General features: G+C 35.8%; 2 protein-coding genes across 2 annotated transcripts; one reads left to right on the top strand and one right to left on the bottom strand.

Annotated features, from left to right (window-relative positions):
- K441DRAFT_652915 (uncharacterized protein) lies at positions 1-3108 on the bottom strand. The gene is made up of 7 exons (XM_067647439.1): positions 2936-3108; positions 2574-2803; positions 2095-2471; positions 1866-2047; positions 1626-1817; positions 394-1569; positions 1-338 (listed from the first exon to the last, which is right to left on the bottom strand). The coding sequence occupies exons 2-7, from the start codon at positions 2607-2609 to the stop codon at positions 214-216; spliced, it is 2088 nt and encodes a 695-aa protein (XP_067508901.1). The 5' UTR covers positions 2610-2803; positions 2936-3108; the 3' UTR covers positions 1-213.
- A 389-nt stretch (positions 3109-3497) lies between these two features.
- On the top strand, positions 3498-5096 carry K441DRAFT_692960 (uncharacterized protein). Its single transcript, XM_067652608.1, has 2 exons — positions 3498-4494; positions 4541-5096. Exons 1-2 carry the CDS (start codon positions 3811-3813, stop codon positions 4805-4807), a joined length of 951 nt encoding a protein of 316 aa, XP_067508900.1. The 5' UTR covers positions 3498-3810; the 3' UTR covers positions 4808-5096.
- Positions 5097-24132: the final 19036 nt, after the last annotated feature.

The raw sequence follows: 24132 nt of genomic DNA, 5'->3' as shown, positions 1-24132 counted from the left end.
TCATACAAGGCTTCAAATGAACTGGTCGTGAAATGAGCTGTAAAGAGCTTTCCATGATCTAGTTGCATCGATTATTGAAAGCTATATTGTCTCCCATTCCTCCCTTGCCCCTGGAGGAGAGACAGACATGGTAATGAACATGACCCACCACCATAACCAGCGTTATACCTGTCTTGCTACCGCGCCCGCAGATTGGGCCCCCAGCCCGTCCTATTAATCCACGTCCGAGGTCAGCTTCAACAGTGACTCCATGACCGAATTCTCCGCAGTGGATGATGACGTGCTATACAGATGTGACATCCGCGGGTCATCTGCACCATCCTCTGTCGTTGGTCCGCCTACATCACATTAGCCACTGACGCCGCCGCCACGCATGGAAAATCAAGGACTCACTCAGACAAAGGCCTTCGTCCTTCTCCCTCAGCTCCACGAGCACATGTTTTGCTCCCTTGTCCGTTTCGCTCTGGAGTATTTGTGGCGGTATGCTTCTCTTCACATCAACGCTGAGCCCATGGAAGAGCATGGCCAGCGTGCTGCCTTTCCACACTGGTGTGTTCGACTTGTTGGTCAAGCAGATAACAAGCAACAGGAATATGATGGCCAAGATGATGGAAACAACGGTTGGGATAATCCAAACCCAACGAATCTTGAACACGAAAGTGGGTTTGCCCTCTTCGCCGGATAGCCGGGAGGACTGGTTATCGGAAGTCATCCGGATGTTGTTGGTCAAGCTAGCTGCAATGTTTGCGAAAAGGGTGGAGAGTCCGTCGCCCTCTCTGTTCTCCCAGAATATTTCCATTATTTCGGGCATGAATTGCATTTTCTTGTCCGGCATGAATTGCATCTTCTTGTCCGGCATCAACCGCGCCATTCCGTTGATACCTTTGAGGATCTGGACATTGTAGATCGTCTCTGAGGTCTCGTTTGATTTCGTAAGCCACAGAGTGCCGTCGTCAAACGCTTTGGCGACGTAGTATATCAGACCGCAAACTCCAGCTTGGTTCATACGGAATGGCTCATGTGGGGGCGAGCCGTCCGGCATTTTGATTTCAAGGTCCGTTCTCTCTACGTCCAGAGGGTTGTCCAAGAGATTGTGATAGTCAGTGTCTTGCGGACCATCCTTCTTCCGCAGATAAGAGCTAGGATCCCTGCTTGAAGATATTTCCTTCGACGTTTCCGATATTGTTCCATTTGTCATGTTGGTTTGAAATTCCTTTACACAAAGATAGAGACCACATTCTGTGGCTTTGATATTAGCATTCGGCCAATCGGGATATTCATCATTCTCGTCCAAGTCAGCCCATAGGAGTGACATGGTCGCAAGTAGTGTAGAGCTGTTCTTAAATTTGATCGTGTGACCCGCATTCCAGTTTGCCTGGCCGGTCATGGTGATTCTTTCTTTAGAACCGTTGGCTACTGTATAGTCGTTCGGGTTGTTGATGTTCAGTCCGTGTGGCAGAAGATACCACGTAATGTTGGTAGAGGTCTGCACGCCGTTGGGGTCTCTGAACAAAGCAGCCAAATCAGCGACCTGGGATCGGTTTCCCTTGGTAACGTTGGATGAAATATCTCTAGATTCTTAGCAACTGTTCTGCAGGGACATAGGTTTACGTAAAAATGCCTACCTTCACATCTGCTACACACTGCAAGTGATTGATATTTTTCCCACCTACAGTGCCCACTATCGCAAGAAAGCCGCAGCTGCTGTGTAATATTATCGGAATTCGCAGTAAGCCCTGTCATTATCGCAGCCTGGGTGCCGAATTTGACATGTGCTTTGTTCCCGGACACGATATCGTCCCAGTAGCGGAACTCGTCTGTCAATGGTCAGCCATAGTTGGTGCCTGGTATTGGATCTTACTGACTGTTCAGCACTCCCAAGAACGTATTTGCGATGTATGCATCACTCCAGCGATGAGCAAGAGGCACTTCAGTACTCTCGTTTTTAGCATAAAAGATAGTCTGGTCGCTGGAGACGATTTGCTGAATCGTAGGATCGAAGGCTAGGGCAAGGAGGGTAACCGAGCATCCTATTGTAACAACTGATCTGTCAACGTATTAGCACCGTTCCTCCCAAAACTGGGGAGCAAGTACGTGAGAAGTTTGGGTCTAAGCGTGGCTTTAAGTATGGTTCTAAGCAGGAGCCGAGATGCGCCTGACGGTCCTCGGGCGGCCTCGTTGATGAGCTCGAAGTCGGGAAGAGGCTCGAGCTGTTTGTTGAACCATATCCATTTGCATTGACCAAGACAAGAAGCTACAGCAAGAAGCATTAACGTTCGAGCCAGGGTTGCGAGAGTGGATACCGCAGCGTTCAAGGTAACCTGGTGCCATGCAACGACAGGCTTTCCATTGTAGTGTTTTAAAAGACCGTAGATGCCCGCTAGAGCGCAAACGCTGATGCAAAGAGCAGAGGCCTCGGCAAACCAAGTATCTGGCGACTTGGACCACTTGGTTTTGATGCAATTCATCATCTTTTCAGATGTTAAAGAATGGTTTAGATGCTGTTCGCGCGGGGATTGAATCGCTGAGCTGGCGGAAACTCTTGAATCTAAGGAAGGTGGCTGTCGGCTTACACTTGATAGTGCAGAGCTGCGAATAAAAAGAAACATTGTCCCAAGAGGACATATCCGCCCCCAAATCTCGCCAAGGAACGCAGATCGTGTCTCTCCGCCAGAGTGAAATCCTGCAGGCGAAATTATAGCCTAACGCATAGGCGGAATACGGTACAGGAAACAGAATGAGATCATCCCATTGGTTCGGAGTAGACTTTGCAGGGGGTAGAAGCTATGCATGCAGAAACTGCCTATCCATCGGATGAGCGAGAGGGATGCAGGTGAATGGAAAAGCTGGGACAATTGGCCGACGAAGGTGAGGTCAAAGCATGCATAGGAATTTTCAGCTGACGCACCGAGTAAACCAACCAAAAAAAACTTACGCCTTGAGATAGGGAGAGGCCGACGACTCGTTCAGCCTTGCCCTACTTCTCTATTAATAGATGCCAGCCGGCAAGCCAGTACCGTTTGCAGCAACAAAGGTCTTCTTTGCCTTTGCCGTCGGCTGAGCGTAGTTTGTTCATTGGAGGATAGATGAATTGATTACGGCGAGTCTGAAATATCATGGTAGGTAGGTCCCTGATGATGTTGAAATTAAGCTCCAAGGCTAGCATGGTCGGCATGAGAATCAGGCTGAGTGTTGCGATGGTTCGGACCGGATACGTGGATAGGATAAGGTCCACTGATAGGATATCTAGATGGTCCTTCCGTCTGTTCACCTATCGGATCGATCGGCTGACACTTCTCATAACTCGTGTGGATGGGGCCTGCGAAAGGGTCAGGCTCGAGACGTTAGTACATAACGATAGGAGGCCACCCCGCCACGCTAAAAACTCACTAAGTCTCGCTTAATTTAGCCCACTACCAAGAAAGTTTACCCCACTAGTCCTGAGAATGGCGAATTAAAAAGGGTGATAATAAACACGTATTGAGCCGGACGTCGGTGAACATAATTGGCGGCACCGCCTCATCCTCTAAACGCTAAGCCCACGAAGCCCTTTGGCTGATAGACTTCGAGGTACGACAATCGATTTGCAGGAACGGCACAACCGCTCTCACCGGGAATAGCTAAATTTATCATCCAAAAGCAGGCTCGCGACCTCATTGTTGAAACGCGGCGTCCCAAACCTTTGTTTTAACAATCTAGCCCGAGGTTGTGGCACAGCACATCAGACACCGGCCACATTTCTTTGCGGACATCTCTAAAATCTGTCTCATTCTTCAAGACTCTTGACATATTTCCTGCCAAACGCCCAAAATGTTGACTACATTAGGCGTCGATAAGCTTCAGGACGCAGCTGGCTCGTCACCTTCAGATCCTCCCAGAGCCATCGCAACTAGTCCCCAAGACGAACGCATCCTAAGCACTTTCAAAAGTCCTTCTCGTCCACTACTCTTCTTCTTCCTCGCAATCGGCTTCCTTCAACTCCTCACCCTAACTTGGCTCCAAAGTAAATTCAATCCCCTCGTCGATGGTGTTCTCCCGTTTCTCGGTCTCACACGCATTAAACCTCTCATCAATAAGCCCACGCTTCATTACCCTGACGGCTCCCTGCACCCCAACCCCCCGTCCCCGGACCACTACCTGCCTATCCAACGCGCCAGTGTCCTCCACAACCATGTCGCCTGCTGGCCTCGCGACCACGGCGTTTGGATCAAGACACTTACGCCCGTCGAAATGGAGTACCTGAACACCTCCCGCTTTACCTCTACTCCCGCCAATTGGGCTGATCCAGAGGAAACGACTTTCTGCGGCCGTCTTCGCCGTCTCGGCGCCGACCTCTACGAGCATCCTATCTATTGGAATTTCCAATGCTCTGAGAAGGATTTCTGCGCCGAGCCGATCCTCAAAGTCGGGGTGGAGCTTTGCTTCGTCGACGATGACGAGAGCCCGCAGCATGGCAGCGGCGTCTGGTTCCTCGACATCCGGGATGGGTGGGAGGCATGGCAGCGGCGTCTGGTTCCTCGACATCCGGGATGGGTGGGAGGCGTATGGCGAGGGTGCGCAGAATATGTTGGGACGCGCTCTGACAATGCAAGAGCGGTGCCAGATAATCGAGACGCTAGGAGGCAAATTCTGCGAGAGCATACAGGCGTGTGAAGAGGCGGTGAGGTTGGTGAAGGAGCTGGTGTTGGAGAGACTTCCGAGCCCGAAACCATTCCCACCGGTTCCTTTCACGTGTCAGGCTCCTAGCATACCTAAAGAGACGAGCTCGGGTGAGCCAAGGGCTGCGAAGAATGTGGCTCGAGTTTAGATGAATGATGAGATAAGACTTTTGAATAAGGTAGGTCCGGCTTTGTGTAATGGCCTGGCGTTGAGTGGGATCTTGAAATGGGAATCTGGGATTTTGTTCGAGGCTGATGATATGCGTTTTTGACACTTTCTCTGAAGGGGTTGTTGATATAAGATATTAATTGCTGTCTATGTTCATTGGATCTTCGAGCCTGGAAGTCTATCAGCATCATGTCGAGGACTTGTCAACTTATTTTTTCTACAACGAGTTCGTCAATATGGACCAAAATAAGCAGAACTTACAAATGGCTATCGCAGATTTCGAATCCGGTGTTATAAGCCCGCGCGAAAAGCTACGCTCGCATACGGTGCCCCTTTACTGATCTTAACCGACCAATTAAACGGCAAGCTACTAAAACAATTTACACCCCAATATAAATGGCAATTGACTCCTACACAGGCCCTGCTTATTATTATTTGTTCTATTTATTGCCCGATTCGGTCCCTTTTCTAGGTCCATGCAAGCTTCTACCTTCTATTTGCAGGAAAAATTCCTAGCGGGGAAAAACCTTGGTATAACCTCCTAGCTAGTCTTACGCGCTCCGCCTTCGCCTAGCCTGTTTACCTTTATAAGGCCCTGCTTATTAATTAGGTACTTAAACAGGACTTATAAAATTTTATTCCCTTATATACGCAATTATACGAAAATAGTAGCCTAGGATTTTAATTAAAATGGCGATACTAAGCCCCTTGATAGAATATAGGTAACTAGCCATTGTAAATAAAATCTTTATATTAAATAATCATAAATAGGTATTTGTTATAGAGATAATATCTGCCCGGGGTCCATAAAATCGGCCTCTGCACTTCCACGCGGTAGAGCTCGGGAACGTAGCAGTACTATTGGTATTCCACTAGGATCGTGTTAATAGACTACTAGAGCAAACATAGAGATGTATATACGGCAGCGTAGCGCGGGCGTAGCGATGTAGTAGTATCGTGAAATTTTTTTACTAGGAGGGTAAGCCCTAACGGAAACTTAGTACAGCTATTACGTCTTTATATACGCATTCTAATTAATTACCTAAATTACCGTATCCACCCCCGGCGCCCCAAGCCTACGCGGGTGCCTATAGAGTTCCTCTCACTACTTTCTAAAAGCGACTCTATCCCTTGACGGGTTAAGGGATAGCAAACACTAATCTTACCGAGTCGCTTATACTAACCAATACTATATTACTCTCGCTAGCGAGGCGGCGATTATTCTATACTATATATATCTTGCTAAAGCTAGGTTTCTATATTAATTCTATATAATTTAGACAATTGCCTGCCTTATTCTTTAACGGGAAAACTCTTATCTCTCTATCACGGAGCAAGTACGAGCGACGATAATATATAGCAAAGTAGACATTGTTAAGCTACGTATATAAACTATGTAATAAAGTCAAGACGTTGCGAAGTAAGAATAGATAGTTAAATAATAATCTTAGCGTGTAATAGCTAGAGTATTTTAGGCGCTATATTTAATAAACTAAGGAATAGAAAAGGGTAGCTGGGGGCGGGGGTGGTGGTAAATATAATGGCTATTAACTCCTAATTATAGACGGCTATAGTAGCTATATCAAGTTTATTAAGTTCTACTAATTAAAGAGGATTATATTAATACATTTCCCTTTATTTAACCTACCTTTTATAGCTACTAGATTTAGTTATATTTTTAGTTTTTAAGCACCCATATTTATCTAAAGTTAAAATTCGCGGCTTATAGTATTATCGGTATTAATAAAGACTACTTTCTATATATACTTAGTAAGACTTAGCTATAAGTATATACTTTAGAGATAATTAGGAGCGTCTTTAAGGCTATAGACCTCCTTCCCTTTAACCTAAATTAAGCCCTTACGCGCTACCCTAAATAGCCTATATTTATTAAGTTATTTACACCTCCACTTTGCTATATAGAGGCGATCATCCTATACTCTCTTATATATCCTCCCCCACTAAATAATAAGTACGCTTAAGCTTAGTATATAAATATAATCCTTTATCTAGAGACTATACTAAAGGTAATAGAGGTAGTTATTTTAAAGTTAATATAATACCTATAGTCTTTAAAGGAAGGCCTTAAGCTTATATAAGTTAAAAATAATAACCTTAGTTATTATTATAAAATACTACTAATAGAAAGTTATATTTATAGTAAAAATCTACCAATAGCTTTGATTTTAGCTTAGTAAAATATTGTGGTGTGCATAAAATCTTAAAGTGTTTTAGGTGAGTTTTGGTGTAAAAAGGCTTCCGACCGAAGACTTTTGTCCTAGTACTGTAACTAAAGTAGACAAGACTCGTACGAAGAAGAAATACCTCTGTAGATACTGTCCCCCTAAAGATACTTAAGGGTATTATACCTTAATAGATGGACTTCGTCGCTACCTTTTAACTAAATATAAACTTATCTGGACGCAATAAGAGAACGAGCCTTATATAACACCACGAGACGCAAAAAAGAGCTTAGTTTAAGCCCTATATAAAAAGCTTCTTATAAAGGAAGAGGTTTAGGGGCTAGAGGGCGAGGTTCTACGTTATATAGTAGAGAAGGGTGCTATTAGATAAATACTCCTAGATCTTATTATTGTATAACGGCTTCCATTCTTATATGTTAAATAGCTAGAGTTTTATACTTTTATTAGAGCGTTAAATTAAGAAGTAGATACCCCTAATATTATCCTTATATACTACTTAATAATTATAAAATAGATTTATAGTCACTTTCCTAAAATCTAGGATATTGTATAATAAGTTCTTTAATCTATAAAAACAAATATTTACCTTATAGTTAATATCTAGGCCTCTCCTAACTACTTTCTTATACTTAAAATTTGCGCCAGCTTCCTTAATATCTAGGATTACTATTAAAGTGTCTTAATTGGCCTTTATATAGTATATAGTTAAAGTAGTAAAGATTAATAAAATGCCCTTTAACTAGTTCTTAAGTTATGTAAAATTATAACAAAGATTAGAGCTCTCGTTGGCGATAATACCGGCTTAAATAATGTTCTATATTATATAATTATTATATAGCTCTAGCTTAAGTATAGGATTTTCTAGAATGCAGAGTATTAAAGGATTTGTTATTAGGGGCATATTATTAATCCTATTATTTAGGCCTTCCTTTTTATCTTAAAGACGTATAAGAAGCTTATGGCGTTATATAATAAGAAGGATTAGAAATAGGAAGAAGAGGAGGGGGAAGAGGAGAAGAAGAATTAGGAGGGGGATAAAGAGAAGGGTAAAGAAGACGCCTAAGCTAGTTAAGGGAAGAGAAAGGAAGAGAAAGGAGGCCGTAAAATTAGAAAAAGAAGTTATATAATAAATAGAGACCCTAATAAAGGCAAAAGTAAAGATAAAAAAAATAACTAATAGAGAACCTTTATCTATAAAAGGTAAGTTGGATAAAAGGCGTAAATATATTTAAGATATTATAGGGCTAATAGGAAAGCTTTATAATAATATTATCTATATCCGTTTTTTAATAAATTATACAATATAGTTTAAGGGCAAAGCTAGAAAAATTATTCCTCTTAATAATTATATAAGATAAAATAGCTGGTTTAATATGTTATTTATAGCTCTAAAAAAATAAAATTAAGGCTAAACTTTAACTCTACGTAGAGCACTATAGGAAGGATATTCTAAGAGAGGACGTTCTTATAATAGACGACTAGATTTAGCTTTATATAACTTACGACTTTCTTTAAGCTTTCTATAAGGCAACTCTTTTTCTTTAAGGAGATTATATAATACTAGAAACAGTTTTAGAATTAATTAATACTCTTTAAGGCATTATTTAAAAGGTATAGGTTAGTTATATAACTCCTTATTATATTTCTACTACTAATTCTTTATACTAAGAATTAGCTTCTTTAAGTAAGAATAACTTTATACTTCCTCGCCTTATATAAGCTAAGGAAAAGCTTAAAAAGTATATAAAGAAGCTCGCGAAATCTCTTTACTATTTAGCTGCTAAAATTTTTAATCCTAAAAGCCGTATAGCTTTTTTAAAGAATAAGAACAACTATTTAAAGTTAACTACTACTGGGGAGAAGCAGCTCTATATCGTATAAAAGCTCTAGGAGAGATTTTATACGAAAACACTATTTATAGGTCCTGCTCTGTTATACAATGCCTAAAAAAAATAGGCTGGAGATCTCTAATAAAGAGCTCTTTACCTTTTGGAAGGCTATTTATAAGCAAAATTTAAAGGCTACTCGTCTATAGAGCGAGGGTAGGTTTAAGAGTTATATTAGCGAGAATCTAGTTATGTTAAAGCCTTGTATAAGGGCTATTAATTAGTAGAGTTAATTAGCTTAATGTATTAAATTTCCGCGGCTCTTACTACTTATAATTAAGGTTCTCTTAATTCCTAAAATAAGCAATAAGCCAGAGAGGGTATTCTTAAGCTTATAATGTTAAATTCTATGAGATCGTATAATAATAAGTATAAAAATATTTAAAGTAACTAAATATGTAAAGGACTAGGAAGATTAAGAGATTCTAAGCATTCCCTTATAGCATTTTTATCGTATAAATAGAAAATCCACTCTTATATCCCTTAAAATAAAACATATAGCTTATTTATAATATATTTTTAGTATTAATATGTTAATGAGGAATCTTTAGGTAATACCTATTTTTAGAAAAGCTGTTGTGTTACTGTCGGACTATTGGCAATACTATTGGCCCGACAACCTATCTGTCGGATAGGCCTATTAGGGGCTGTTACCTGCAAGCCGGTTAAGATATATACTAAGTAACGAGATAATTATTGCATTGCTTTACCGACTAGATAAGGCTCTGAAGTTATATCTTAACGAGATAATATACTTTATCTATAATTGGTTTTAGGTAGTTATAAGTAGGTAGATAATTAGTATAGAACTAAAATCTGCTAGCTAGAGTTGGAAGCTAATAAGGAAGCTTTTATAGGTGTGTATAAGGAAGATGTTAATTATATAAGGCTTATTAAGTCGCCTATAAGCGAAGCTAGGAGGATTATACCTTATCCTAGGCCACAATCTTATAATTTATTATTAATTAGTTGGTGTTTATAGACAAATTTAGAGCTAACTCTAAAATAAGTAATTAAAAGGCGTCTTAGTTATTAGTAAAAGTTATACTAGTTCTATATATACTATATAATTATAGTAAGTAGCAAGTTAATATACTACCCGCCTACAGTATTTAGGGCGTGCTAATATCGTTAGTATATACCAGCTTAACGAATTTAAATGGCTATAACTACTGGATTAAGTACGTCCTTCTACTTTGCTGTAATCCTTATCTAGTACTAAGATTAGTAGTCGTTATAGATAACGCGAGCTTCTATTACTTAGCCTATATTAGCTCTTTTTTTAATTTTAAATAGGCCAGCGTAAAGATTATATACTTACCCGCGTACTTATCCAATTTAAATCTAATTAAGGGGTTCTTTGGTAAGCTAGAGGAGTTTATTTAATAATACTTTATTATATAGAAAGAGGCACTAGAGTAATAGGGTAATAGCTTTCTAAGTTAGTATGTAGAGATTATAGGAAGTAAATCTAATAGTGTAAGAGCTTATTTCTGCTATAGCAGGTATATTAGTAGAGGGGAATGAGATTTTTATTATATAAGAATTACTGCTAAAAAGTATATTATAATAGGTGCCTATAAGTAGGCGTATACTTAAGTTAGAAATTTACTACTAGTCGAGCCCTAAGCTCTTTAGATTACTACTAAGTACGCCTCTTAAGCTTCTCCACTCCTTAATATCTACTTATAATCTCTTAGCAATTACCTCTAGAACGCCTGCTTTAATTATTACCTTAATTAGCGTTTTGTCTTACTTATCTAGCTTTTAGTCTTTAATTATCTCTAAATCCTACCGCTTAGTAAAAGTAACTTAGTAGGTAGCTTTAATATCTCTCTTTTAGGCCTCTAAACCTTCTACCGCCTTTTTATGCCACTTAAAATACTCTTATAAAATTATAAGCTGATTGATGCCTTAAGGACATAGTAAAGGAGTAATTAGTAATAACTTTAAGCCTAAAAGCGAGGCTGCTAGAGGTATAGATAGACGTCTATAGTAACTGCTAATTGGGTTAATATAGAACTAATTTATAACGCCTAGAGTACTTAGTATAAAGGCCTTAAAGGTAAGCTATTCCTTTTTATTACCCATCTTTCTCTCTAAAAGCTTTTATATTAAGCTAACCAGAGTAGTATATTTAGTAATAAGGCCTTAATTAATCGCCCGACTTTATTCTCTTATGTTCTCCTATATTAGTTCATAGTCGACTTATTAATATACTTAGCACTAGCTACTTCCGCAGTTTTTACAATATTGCTATTGTTAAGATACCTTTATAAAGCTTATTTTAGGAATCGTAGAGAAAGTAGTAATATTATTATTTATAGGTTGTAACATTATTGGCAGAGAGCTTTGTAAGGGTTTTAGAGCTAATTATAGAACTAATTATAAAGCTAATTATAGAGCTAATTATAGAGCTAATTATAATACTATAGAAGAACGGATAGGAGCACAAGCAGCTTGCTGCTTAATTGTCTTAATATGTTCTAAAGCGAGTTTAAATTTAAGCCGTTATCGCTATTATAATACCCTTTCGCTATTTTTAAGAGTTCTTCTTTTAGATTAATCTAATTAATTATATAGCTTCGATTAAGTTAGAACGTAGATTTAATAGAGTTTAATCGCCTGGTAAGCTTTACAGTAGTAATTATATAACTTCCTTTAAAAAGTATAGCTAGCAAACTTCTGCTATAAAGCCTTATTAATTCTATAAAGAACTTCGCGATTATATATTACTAAGAGGCTAAAGTAAGCCTTAGGAAATATATAAGCCAATATAAAAGTTAAGCGACTTAGCTTCGCAACCTTTACTAATATAAGTAGGCGATATTTAAAGAAGGAGCCTCTACCTAAAGGCTATATTATATATTCCTCCTACTCTATTTAAAGCCTTAAAGCCTTTTCCTTCTCCTTCTCCTTTACCAAAACTTTAGATATTAGAGTCTCTAGTAATTAACGCCTTTTAGCATACTGTTAACCTCGTAGTATAGGGGGAGCTATATTTATACGCTATAGAGCTCTTACTATATTCCGTTTTTATAGTAGATAAAAGTGTTAAACTTCCTTATTATTATGCTCTTTAATAGCTACCGAGTTGCTTAGGATCTTATTAAGCTCGTTTACGGCAAAATAGGAAACCTATTATAATATATGCTAAATACTATAATTAAGCTGCGTATTAAGTTAGCTACTATATATAGGTGGAAGATTTATAACCATACTTACACTTAAGCTCTATATAAAAGGAGGTAGATAACCAATCGCTAAGGGAGGCAGTACTAGTAAGAATCGGAATCACTAAGTAAGTAGGCGACTAGAGGGACTACCTGTAGAGTTAGAAGCAGGGCGTTTAGAGCTTATATTAATAAGAGAAAGAAGCTTTATAACACTACGACCTAGAACAGATATTATAACTTTTAGCAAGGGAGAGGAGTTTAGAATAGCTTTAAAATCAAGGTAAGCCTTAGCTTAAGCCCTGGCCGCGTACTATACCCCTTCCTGCTAGCTCTATATACTAATTTAGCTGCAAACGTAGCGAAATTAGGTGTTTGTGCTGCGTATATTAAGGGGGGGGGGAACACTTGAGGTTATATAGGCTGTGATATTTTATATAGTGGTCTTGGCTTTACAAAAGGGTAAAGATTAAATTGGCATCGTATAATATGCCAAGGCTTTTTAATTTCGGTGTAATTTGCTATAAAATAAAAAATGGTAGGTATTGCCTTATGTGGCCCACTTTGTGGGGTAACTCGCTTCCTAGTTAGCTATATTATTTCGGTAATAACCGTAGTGTAAATGTCACTACCGCTAGTAGGGAGGATGGCCAACCAGTACCGGCTATATCTTTATATAAGAGTTATGTACTTGAGATAAATTAAAACTTTTAAAAGAGGAGGATATATATCTTAGATATTCTTATAATCAAATCCTAGTCTTTTATTTATCTAGTTCCCGCTATAAGGCGGCTCTTACAGCCCACTAAATAAAGCCCTAAAGCCCTAATGGTTGCTTTAACTCCTAAACGCGTATTGGTAATACTACCTCTAGCTACGCTAGTAGCTCTACTAAGAAGACGTATAAGGAAACTGAGCGCGAAGGTGCTAGAGGCCTAGTAGTCGCTAAAAACACAAATAATCGCGGCATAATTAACGCAGAATGGATTACCCCTATTCCTTACCGTAAGCGTCTCCATCTTACCTAATATAAGGGAAGAAGTACTAACCTAGGGGAAATCGCGAGGCTTATTATAAATCTAAAAGAAATTATAATATAGTAGAGTAGCGTTATTATAAACCAGAATAGTATTATTAAAGGCGTTAGAACCGACCTTATAGATATCGCTAATAAAATTTCTTGCACCTTCCTAATTAGGAAATTGATTTGCTAACTCTCTTAGTATATTAATAAATTTATATTTTTATATTTTTATATATAATTTTATAGGCTTTATATAAATTCTAAATAAACAATATTATGTGATTAATAGTATTAAAGTAGTTATTATAACTTGAAATTTATTAAAATTTATTAGTGCTATAATTTACGCAGCCGGTATTGCGGCCCGCGCAGCAGTGTTAAAAATTACGCATTTGTAGCGGGATCGTATCTAAATTTACGTAGGGTAGTCTGATAGCTACGTACTCGTAATTGCGCGTGTGTAGTCGCTTAATTTCCTAATTAAGAAGGTGTAAGAACTTTTATTAGCGATATCTGTATAGAGATTAAATTAGAATAGTAGAGCCTTAAGGGCTAATAGGTCAAACTCTAAGAGAAGATCTATTCTCTCTAAACGTAGCTTAATAATTTTTTAATATCATCTCCATTAATATAATTATAGGCATTAGTTATAACTAGTAGAGGTATAGCGAGATAAGGGATAACTCTTTTGCAAATAATAAGTACTAGGAATCCCTATAAGGAGCCTAATAGTTAACTAGTAATTAATAAAAGCTAAGTAGGATAGGAAGTAATAGAGAAGGTAGTAAATACGGAGGTAGTAAAACAAACTATTATATAGGGTATAAGTAATATTAAGAGACTAGTAGGCGCTATAATTTAGGGCTTTTAAGTATAGTGAGCGAATAATAATATAAGCGTTATTAAATTCTTAGTAGAAAAGAATAAAGAGGCTACATTCTAGTAAATAGCTATATAATAGCTTAAACCGTATATTTATTAGGCTAAGCTTATTAGATCTAAGTAGTATATAGTTAAAGCGGACTAAGTTAAAGGGTCTTTAGTAATAAATATAAATAGTAGGAAAGTAAGTAAGTTAGCTATAGAGCGGTTTAGGAAGGAGAATAGGATAGAGGTATATATAATAAGATAGCTTAGAAGACTAAGGCCCAGTAGCTAGTACACGTTAGTAGTAGTTAAGGTAGTAATAAAGAAGGATATAGAGAAGCTTCTTAGAATAGATAGTATATTATTTAGTAGAGATACGATTATAGTATCGCTATTTAAAGAGCGATGCACTTTAGTGGTATATTTTAAATATAGAGCTAGAGACTATATATAACCTAATACGTGCAATATATATAGCTAAGAAGGTTATCTTTAGTATAAAATAGTAAACCTATACTGTATAAACTACTAGGACCTATAATAAGCCTTATACTATAAGTGCTTAGTATATAGAATAAAGAAGGATAGAAATCTTATAATTTAGTAGTGTAGGTAACTGGGTCCCCATCCTTATCCTCTATTATATTTTATTGTAGATCCTGCCTTAATATATATTTGCCGCCGCCCTTTTAACCTACTTATTAGTATTAGGCCGTTTAAAAATAATATAACTTAGTAAACTGCTACTAAGGGAAGCAGCTATTACAGTTATCGGTAATAGTGGCTAAAGAGGCGCTCTTTAAGGGTATAGGCGGATATAGGCAGTTTATAGGATAAAATTTCGACATATATATGCGCTCTTTATCTCTTAGGTTTATACGCTCTCTTTTTATTTCTTATATTAATTACAGCGCTAAAGGAAGGAGAAATGGCCCTTATAGTTAGTTACTAAATTAGAGTAGTGTTACGGAACCCCACCACAGGGGCCTCTATAGGAGAGCCCCGTGCTCTCGCGTATACCTCGCGTATAGCTTATATTAGCTACACGTAGGTATATTACCTCCTTACGCCCTTAACCCTTACGATCGACCGCGTAACGTCTTATAGACTCCTCGAATACATACGCTCTATAGCCACTACCCTCGTCCCATAACATTACGTTGCGCCTTTTTACTACTAACACTTAGCCTATAACTAATTCTACGTCTCTATAATACTGTAGGCGCTACTAAGAATAGTATATCTATAAATTACTCTACTCTATACTTCTAAGGAACCTATAATAGTAAGACAATATTCCTTACTAGCTACTATATTAAACCTAAAGAATAATCTAATACCTATACTTAACCTACGCCGCCAATTAACCCTAAGAGAATTTAATTTATTAGCCTTAGCCTTAACCCCTAAGGGGAAGCCTAATGGCTTAAAAGATTATAATAACCCTAATAAGGTAGACATTAATAATGTCTTATCCTTTATTAATTATATAACTACAGATAAGTAAATAAAAGGGCTACTATTTATTAAAATTAAAATATAAGACGTTAAGGTGTTTATATAAATGGTAGCACGAGAACCTAATAAATACTACCGCCTTCTATAGAACTACCACCTAAAGCTATATAAGCTGAGATATATACTACCTAAAATTGCGATACTATCTAAGACCTATAAGCTTGTAAGGCGCTCGCTAATAATATATGCTAAGAGACTAAAGACGACCTCTATATATCTAAACGCGATATCTAATAGTTAAAGAAGGCTAAAATAATACTTATTGCTATAGTTACTAAAAACGATAGCATAACTAAACACTTATAATCTTAGCTTAATGAGCATATTTATAATAACGCTAGATACCTCTTTACTATATATAACGCCACCTAAGTCTTTATGCCCCTAGTAACTTCACCTAATAAAAACCCCTACTAAAGCAGCGATAATAAAAGCCATAATAACTAAACCTAAGCTGCTACTATAGGGTCTAATACACGTTACCCTAATCCTTTAATCTTTTAAAGAGACCGCAAGGAATATAGCCACTAAAAGATATAAATCCGTAAAAAACTAACTTAGAGCGCCTACCTTTTTCCTATAAAAGATACTAAGATTAATTATATTATTGGGTAAATAAAGGGTATACTATTTAATAGACTCTTCGTCTAATAGGAAACTAATAGCCCCTAAAAGTAGCAGTCCTACTAGAAAGTCCTTAATAATCTTAACTTAATATACCGCAACTACGACTTATTAGCCACTAACTAAGCTAAACTATATACCCTAAAGATAAGCCCTACTAAATTATTTAATAAATTCTATATTAAATTCTAGAAATATACTAGAGCCCTTACCTAAGATAATACTAAAAACTAGGAGGACCTCCTTAAAAAAGTTACTTATCGCCTTAGTTACGTAGCCGCCAGCTATAACTATAATAATGTTTATAATATAGTAGCAGCTCTATAGAAGATTAAATAATAACTAAATTAGATTACTACTACTAACCTTTACTCTAAAACCTCTTTATAGAAGCCCTCTAGGCCTACTAAACCTATATATACTAAGCTACTAACGCTAACTACCTTAAATACTACCAGAGCCAATATTAATTTCTCTATACTAACCTTTCTATAAAAACTCCTAGATAGAGAGTATAAGCTACTTTAAAAATTAGGACGCTGCTATAAATACTATTAAGAAGGCTATTATCGCGATAACCTAAACTGCCTAATAGCTAGGTTTAGTAGCCGCCGCCTAATACCTAACCTAATACCCTAAATACTAAATACGTCGCTATATACCACTATTATATAAGATAAAAACGCAGTAATAGCAATAGAGTTAGATACGGAAGTAGAAAACGCTAAGTCCTAGCTCTAAGTTATAAGTTAGAACGCCCTAATAACGGAGGAATCTATATATTAGCTTACTTAATAAATAACTTAGTAAAGATAAATAGACGGAAATAGATAGTTTTACCTATAATAGGAACTGCTACTAAAAAATAATATAAAAGCCGTTCTATAATTAATTGTAAAGCTACTAATAAATTTATAAATACCTAATTTGTGCGTACTTATAACCTATTTACCTTACCCCTTACTAAAGCCCGCGCCCTATAACTTGCCAATAGTAGTTATACTATATAGAAGATTACCTATATAGTATAACTCTACCTAGATATAAATGGGCACCAGAAAAAACTCTAGGCCTATATTATACCACTTACTAACTACTCTATTATCCTTAAAATAAACTAGCTTAAATAATATAACCCCGCTATTAACTAGAAGAAGAGAGAAGTAACCTTTAACTTAAAATACTGCAAAAAGACTTGCCTAGGGTATAGCCTAGCCGCCTCTATTTACTCCCTAGGATATTAACCTAAGGAACCCCTTATTACTCTACCTATAACTAATTACTACTATATAAGTACCCTAGCCTTCTACTATATAGTATATAGAAAAGGCTAAACCGTTACTATAGCTTCCTAATTATAACTATATAAGCTTAATAAAAAAATAGGATTATATTCTCTATAGTAATAGGATAGATATAATTAACCTTTTAGAAGATAACGCCCCTATAGAACTTTATGGACTTTTACCTTTAGACTTTAAAAAGTTTATAAAGCTTAAAAAAGGACTTACTAATAAAGAACTCTATAATCTCCTTTCTAAGAGGTATTATAACTTTACTAATATATGCTTATAAAAGGGCGCAGATATACTCCCTCTATATTAAACTAATAACTATGCCATTAATATTAAATAAGGAAAAATGCTACTTTATAAAAGACCCTACCTAATATTAAAAGACAAACTTCTAGTTATAAAAAAGTATATTAATAAGCACCTTAATAAAGGATTTATTTGTCCTAGCATATTACTAGCAGCTGCCCCTATCCTTCTTACTAAAAAGCTAGGAGGAGGTATTTAATTCTATATTAACTATAGAGGACTTAACGCTATTATAATTAAAAACTAATACCTAGTACCGCTTATACGTAAGACCCTTAAGCGGCTTAGTTAAGCTAAAATTTATACTAAGCTTAATATTATCGCCGCCTTTAACTATCTTTAAATATAGGAAGGTAATAAATAAAAAACCGTATTTGCATCGCGCCTCGGCCAATTTAAATATACTATTATACCCTTTAGCGTATATAACGGCCCAGGCACCTTTTAAAGCTATATTAATAACGCCTTACGGGACTACCTTAATAACTTCTACTCTACGTACCTAAACGATATACTTATTTATAGCAATAGCCCTTTTAAGTATACTAAACACGTTTAAAAGGTCCTATAGCACCTTAGGGACATAGGACTTTATATTAATTTAAAGAAATGCGAATTCTTAGTTATAGAAGTAAAATACCTTAAACTAATTATTACTACTAAGGGTATCCGTATAAACCCTAAGAAGGTATATATAATTACTAAATAGTAAGCCCCTAACTGTATTAAGGACGTATAAGCCTTCTTTAGTTTCGCTCACTTCTATTAGAAATTTATATATAACTTCTTAGGTATAATAGTACCACTTATAGCAATAATGCGAATAAAGGGCCTTTTTATAAAAGGAAGAAAAATATACCTACGCTTTACCTAGACGCCTAAATACGAGAAGGCGTTTTAAGACCTTAAAAATACCTTTACTAAAGTACCTATCCTAGCTTACTTTACACTAGGATAATAACTCTATCTTAAAACTAACTCCTTAGACTACGTTAACGTAAGTATTTTCTCCTAAATAGGTAATAATAGTCTCCTTTACCTAGTTAAATTTTACTTATCTAAGCTTATACTATAAGAGTATAACTATAAAATCTATAATAAAGAACTCCTTACAATTATATAAGCGTTTAAGGAATTCTAACTAGAACTCTCCTTAGTAGAGCCTAACTAGCTAACTAAAGTCCTTACGGACTATCGTAACCTTAAGTACTTTATAACTATAAAGTAGCTAAACTAACGCCAAGTATATTAGAATAAGTTCCTCTCTAGTTTTAACTTTAAAATTATATATAGACTAGAAGTATAAGGTACTAAACCTAATAGCCTAATACGCCGCTTATAAGACCTTCCTTAGTTTAAAAATAACCCCTATAATTAGTTCTAATAATAAACAATCCTAAAAGTATAAAATTTGGCCCTAGATATACTACCTATAATAGAGCTAATTATACCTTAGCTTTATACTATAGAACTAAAATTACCTCCCAAAATTAATAAGCTTATTACTACGGTATATAATACCTCTGTTAACCTATTACTGTATTAACTTATTACTGTAAAGACCGCTAGCGCTTAGATATTACCTACTAACCTTTAAAGCTTAGGTTAGATTAATATAGCAGCTTTAGAAGTAAAAGAGAATAGGCTCTATTATAGAGGCCGCCTATTTATCCATAACTTAGAAAATCTATAATAGTAACTAATCTAAATGGCCCACAACCTCTAATTAAGCGGCTACTTAGGTAAAGAAGGAACCTACAAGCTTCTTAGCCGATACTACTTTTAGCTAAAAATAATATACTTAGTTAAACGCTTTATAGGCGCCTACTATAGTTATAAGCGCGCTAAGGCCTTTAATACAAAGTACTAAGGACTACTATACCCTCTATTAGTACCTATATAATAATAGGCAGATATCGCTATAGATTTCGTTATTAACCTATTACCCTATAAATGACATGGCCGTACCTATAAGAATATCCTTATAATAATATACCGACTTATAAAAGAGCGCCACTATGTCCTAACTAAAGGTGTAGCCGTTAGCGACGTTACTAACGCTTTCCTTTATAAAATATACTAACTATATAGGTTACCTAACTCGATTACGTCTAACTAAGGCATATAATTTAACTCCGATATATAGAGACGAATCTATTAACGCCTTAGCATCTCTATTAAAATGTCTATATCCTTCTACTATAAAACTACTAGGTAACTAGAAAACGCTAATGCTAGTATAAAAGCGTACCTACAATAGGTAGTCGCCTATAGTTAAGATAACTAGGTAAATTACCTCCACTAGGTAAATTCGCAGTAAATAACTACGTCTTAACCACTATAGGACTTACCCCGTTCTTTGTAAATAAGGGTTATTACCCCTAATCCGGCATAGAGCCACTAGAACCTATTAATAAAAAACTGCTATATAGAAAACGCCTTAAGATACTACTTACTAACCAGTATATAAACTATAAAAAAATCTACTTAACTACTATAAGGGAGAAATGGCCTGGGCTTAAGTAAAGTAGGCCTACTTTATTAACTATTATAGAACGCTACTACTAGAGATATGTGTTGGCGACTAGGTATAGCTAAATATATATAATATCTCTACGCAGAGGCCTATAAAGTTACTTAATTATAAGAACCTTAGCCCCTATTTAATTAAATAAGTTATTAATAGGGGAGCCGTATATAAGCTAGAACTCCCGACTACTCTAGCCACCTATAGGATATAGCCTAACCCCCTACTAGTACTAATCTAAGATAAGAATAAAGATAAGAACTATAAGGAGTAGACCGTTAAACAAATTATTAACTCTAAATACTTTAGCAAAGGTAAAGGAAAATAGCTCTACTACAGAGCTATATATATAGGATTTAATATAGATTAGCCAGAATAGTAACTATAGAAAGACTTTAAAAATGCAAAGGATTTAATTAGCAACTTTTACTACGCGAACCTATAGAAACTAGGCCTAAGTAGAGATTTTATACCCAATCCTCTATAGGAGCCCTTATAGAGTTAAACCGTTATATATTACTATATAAGGGTAAATTGCTATTAAATTGCCGTTAGATTGCGGCAAAATGTAATTATATAACTAGAATATCGTTAAGATGTCTAGGAACTTTAACCGACGGTTAAAGTTGTCTAATTAGTTAGATTTTTAGATGCTAAGCCTTATTATATAACGTTGTTTTAAGCCTTTAGTAATACCCTCCTTTCTTCTTTTTTATACCTTAAGTGTCCTTTTTATATATATATAGTAACCACAGCGTTACTAGAGCTCCACCTCTATAGAAGGGGAGGTAGTGTTACGGAACCCCACCGTAGGGGCCTCTATAGGAGAGCCCCGCGCTCTTATATACACCTTACGTATAGCTTATATTAGCTACGCGTAGGTATATTACCTCCTTACGCCCTTAACCCTTACGATCGACCGCGTAATGTCTTATAGACTCCTTAAATACATACGCTCTATAGCTACTGCCCTCGTCCCGTAACAAGCAGGTATAATTTATATTAGTTTACTCTAGTTAACGCTTAGTAATAGCCTATACCTAGGTTAGATAGTATATAGCTATAATAGAATATATATATATAAGAGTTATCTATTACGAAATATATTAGAATTCTTAGTATGCGGATCCCCTATTTTTATACCTAGCCTTATTAATAAAACTGTAAAATGGCCTATTTCCTACGTTAAACGCGCCCTATTATTAATATAACGTTTATTAGTTAGTAAGCTAGAGCCGATCTGTAAAGTAGACCTTAAAGTTAACGCTAGTAACATTAACGCCATTAACGGCTCCTTTTACTAGCAGTACTCGCTCTTATATACGTACTGCTAGTAATATAGCTAGCTAGATATATAAGTTTAAAGTATATTATAGGTAGTAAAAGGCCACTATAGTAGCGAATGCCCTTATGGACCTATAGAAGGCTTTATATATAAGTAAAGGATATATAAACTAGATAGAACGAGGTGTTCTCTATAGTTAACCTCTTTAGCCCTTAAACCTTAATACTACGCTTAAATTACTCTAATTAATAATATAAATACTCTAGCTTAGCCTATTTATTTTACAGCATATTAAAACTACTACTAGGTAAAGAAATTGCACCTACTCTTACAGATAGCTTGCTTAAGAAACTTACTATAACTATAGTAGAATTCTTAAGTATAGAGGTGCTCGCGACAGATCTACGCCTTTAAGACGGCCTATATAAGCTTAATTAAATTAAAGTTTAGTAAGCATAGTAGTAGATAGCAAATAATACAGCTCTTCTCTCTAATAGCAACTAGAACTTATATATTAACGTAAATCTTAAGGTTATTTATTATAATTACTATAGTCTAATTTAAATATCGCTTATAAAGTATAGAAAATAGATAGCTATATAACTACCTAATAAAGTTATTAATATTAAAGTAGCCCTTATAAGCTTAATAGTAAACCTAACTATTAATTATTATAGCTATATAGATACTCTAAGTATTACCTCTTTAAAAATCGCCTTAATAGTATAACTTCTTATTAACTAGAGCTTGCCCTTTTATCTACTAGATAGCTTTTTATTTATTAAAAATAGCCTTATTAAGAAATACTATAATACCTACCAAAAACCGCCTAATATTATTATAATAGAGCTCCATTAGCTATAAGTAATGGCCCTATACTATATACCTAATTACCTCCTTTAACTACTCTTTTTTTTTTAAAAAAAAAAGGTATAGTAGATTATAATATAAGTAATGTTAAGATTACATTTATAATAGGGCTGGTACTAAATTTTATCTAGATATTTTTAACTATTATAGAGTAGAAGTTTAAAAGAGCCTCTTTATTAGCTTTAATTAATGCTAATAACTAGCCTTCTGTATATAAGGCTTAATAGGCTAGCTATATTATATATAGTAGCTTAACTAATATATAGCTGTTCTATAATAGCATCTAGCCATTAAACTAATTTAAGTAGATAAACTATATCCGCATAATAAGTAGGGTTAATAGGAGGCACTATAATACTAGAAAACGCGTTAAGATAGGGCGGATAGTATAGTAATATCTACTTTAGCTTACTAACTAATTATTGTTATATTAATAATAAGGCGTATTTAATATAGAAATAGGCTATCTTATAGTTTTATATATAAGATTAGGTATAAAAATTAGGGATCTATATATTAAGAATTCTAATACATTTTATAATAGACAAATTGCTAATAAAGCGAGTGCTGCCAGCTAGAGGAGCTATTAATAGCGTTAACTTTTAAGGCCTGCTTTATGGCCTTATGACGGCGCTAGAGCGTGTTACCTAGTCAGGGATTCGCTTAAGACTTGGCGTGTGTATATAGACGTGGCCTTAGCACCTTCTCTTACTCCTTAGCTTAATATCTTCGTAATACAGCATTTATTCGCTTCACCTTTAAAGTATTTATTTAAGCCTCCGTCAAGGCATTTGTATAATAGTTTAAGCCGTCACAGGCCTTCTTCGCGGGCATATTAGGAAACGCGTTAAGATAGGGCAAATAGTAGGGTAACGTTGGCTTTAACTTACTAACTAATAGTAGAGACGTTATATCGACGGTAAAGCGCGTTTAATGTAGAAATAGGCTATATCACGGTTTTACACATTAGGTTAGGTGTAAAAATTAGGGATCTGTATGCTAAGGATTCTAATTCATTTCGTAATAGATTAACGTGAGACCCTAGGAAGCGAGACACTCCCCCCCTAGCGAGCCATTCACGCCTATGCCTCCTCCTCTTCTTCCCCTGCTAAATTATAACTAAATTGAAAATTTCTAGCACAAATCACTATGTCCCTTCCTAAATTTAGTTCTTATAAAGCTAAAGCCTCCATATAAAAAGCTATACAAGACGTTAAATTAGGCGTTGAGCTATTAATTTGCAAAGCCTTTAACGTTTGCGTATTACCACCCTCTACCGTTGCCTATTGTCTTACTAGGCGTCTCCCTTAATACCTAGCCTATAAAACCCTACTGTATACTTATTAAGAGGATTAAATTGTTAAATAGATATATAAATGTTAGTCCTGGGGCTTTCTAAGAAGAGTTAATATGCTTTCTATAATTGCGAACTTGTTTTTAATAGAAGGTAGAGTTATAGGTAAATATTAGAGGGAGAGATTTATGCAACGCTATGAGCTCTACAGTATTATAAGCTGTTAATTAGATTGCTAAAGAGCCTAGAATAATAATCTAGTTATTATTCGCGACTAGTTTAAGTTCTTTTAAAGCGTATAAGATAAACACTTAATTAAGCACTCTAAATTTATGTATAACTTTAATAAAATAAGGGGTAATGCTAGGCCTTATAGCATTGGCCTAAGTAATTGTAGATAGCAAGATTAGTAAGGAGAGGTTAAAGAATTGG

This window comes from Cenococcum geophilum (assembly GCF_001692895.1).
Source record: "Cenococcum geophilum 1.58 unplaced genomic scaffold K441scaffold_4, whole genome shotgun sequence".
NCBI lineage: Eukaryota > Fungi > Ascomycota > Dothideomycetes > Gloniales > Gloniaceae > Cenococcum > Cenococcum geophilum.
This window is presented reverse-complemented; position numbering and strand designations above follow the sequence as displayed.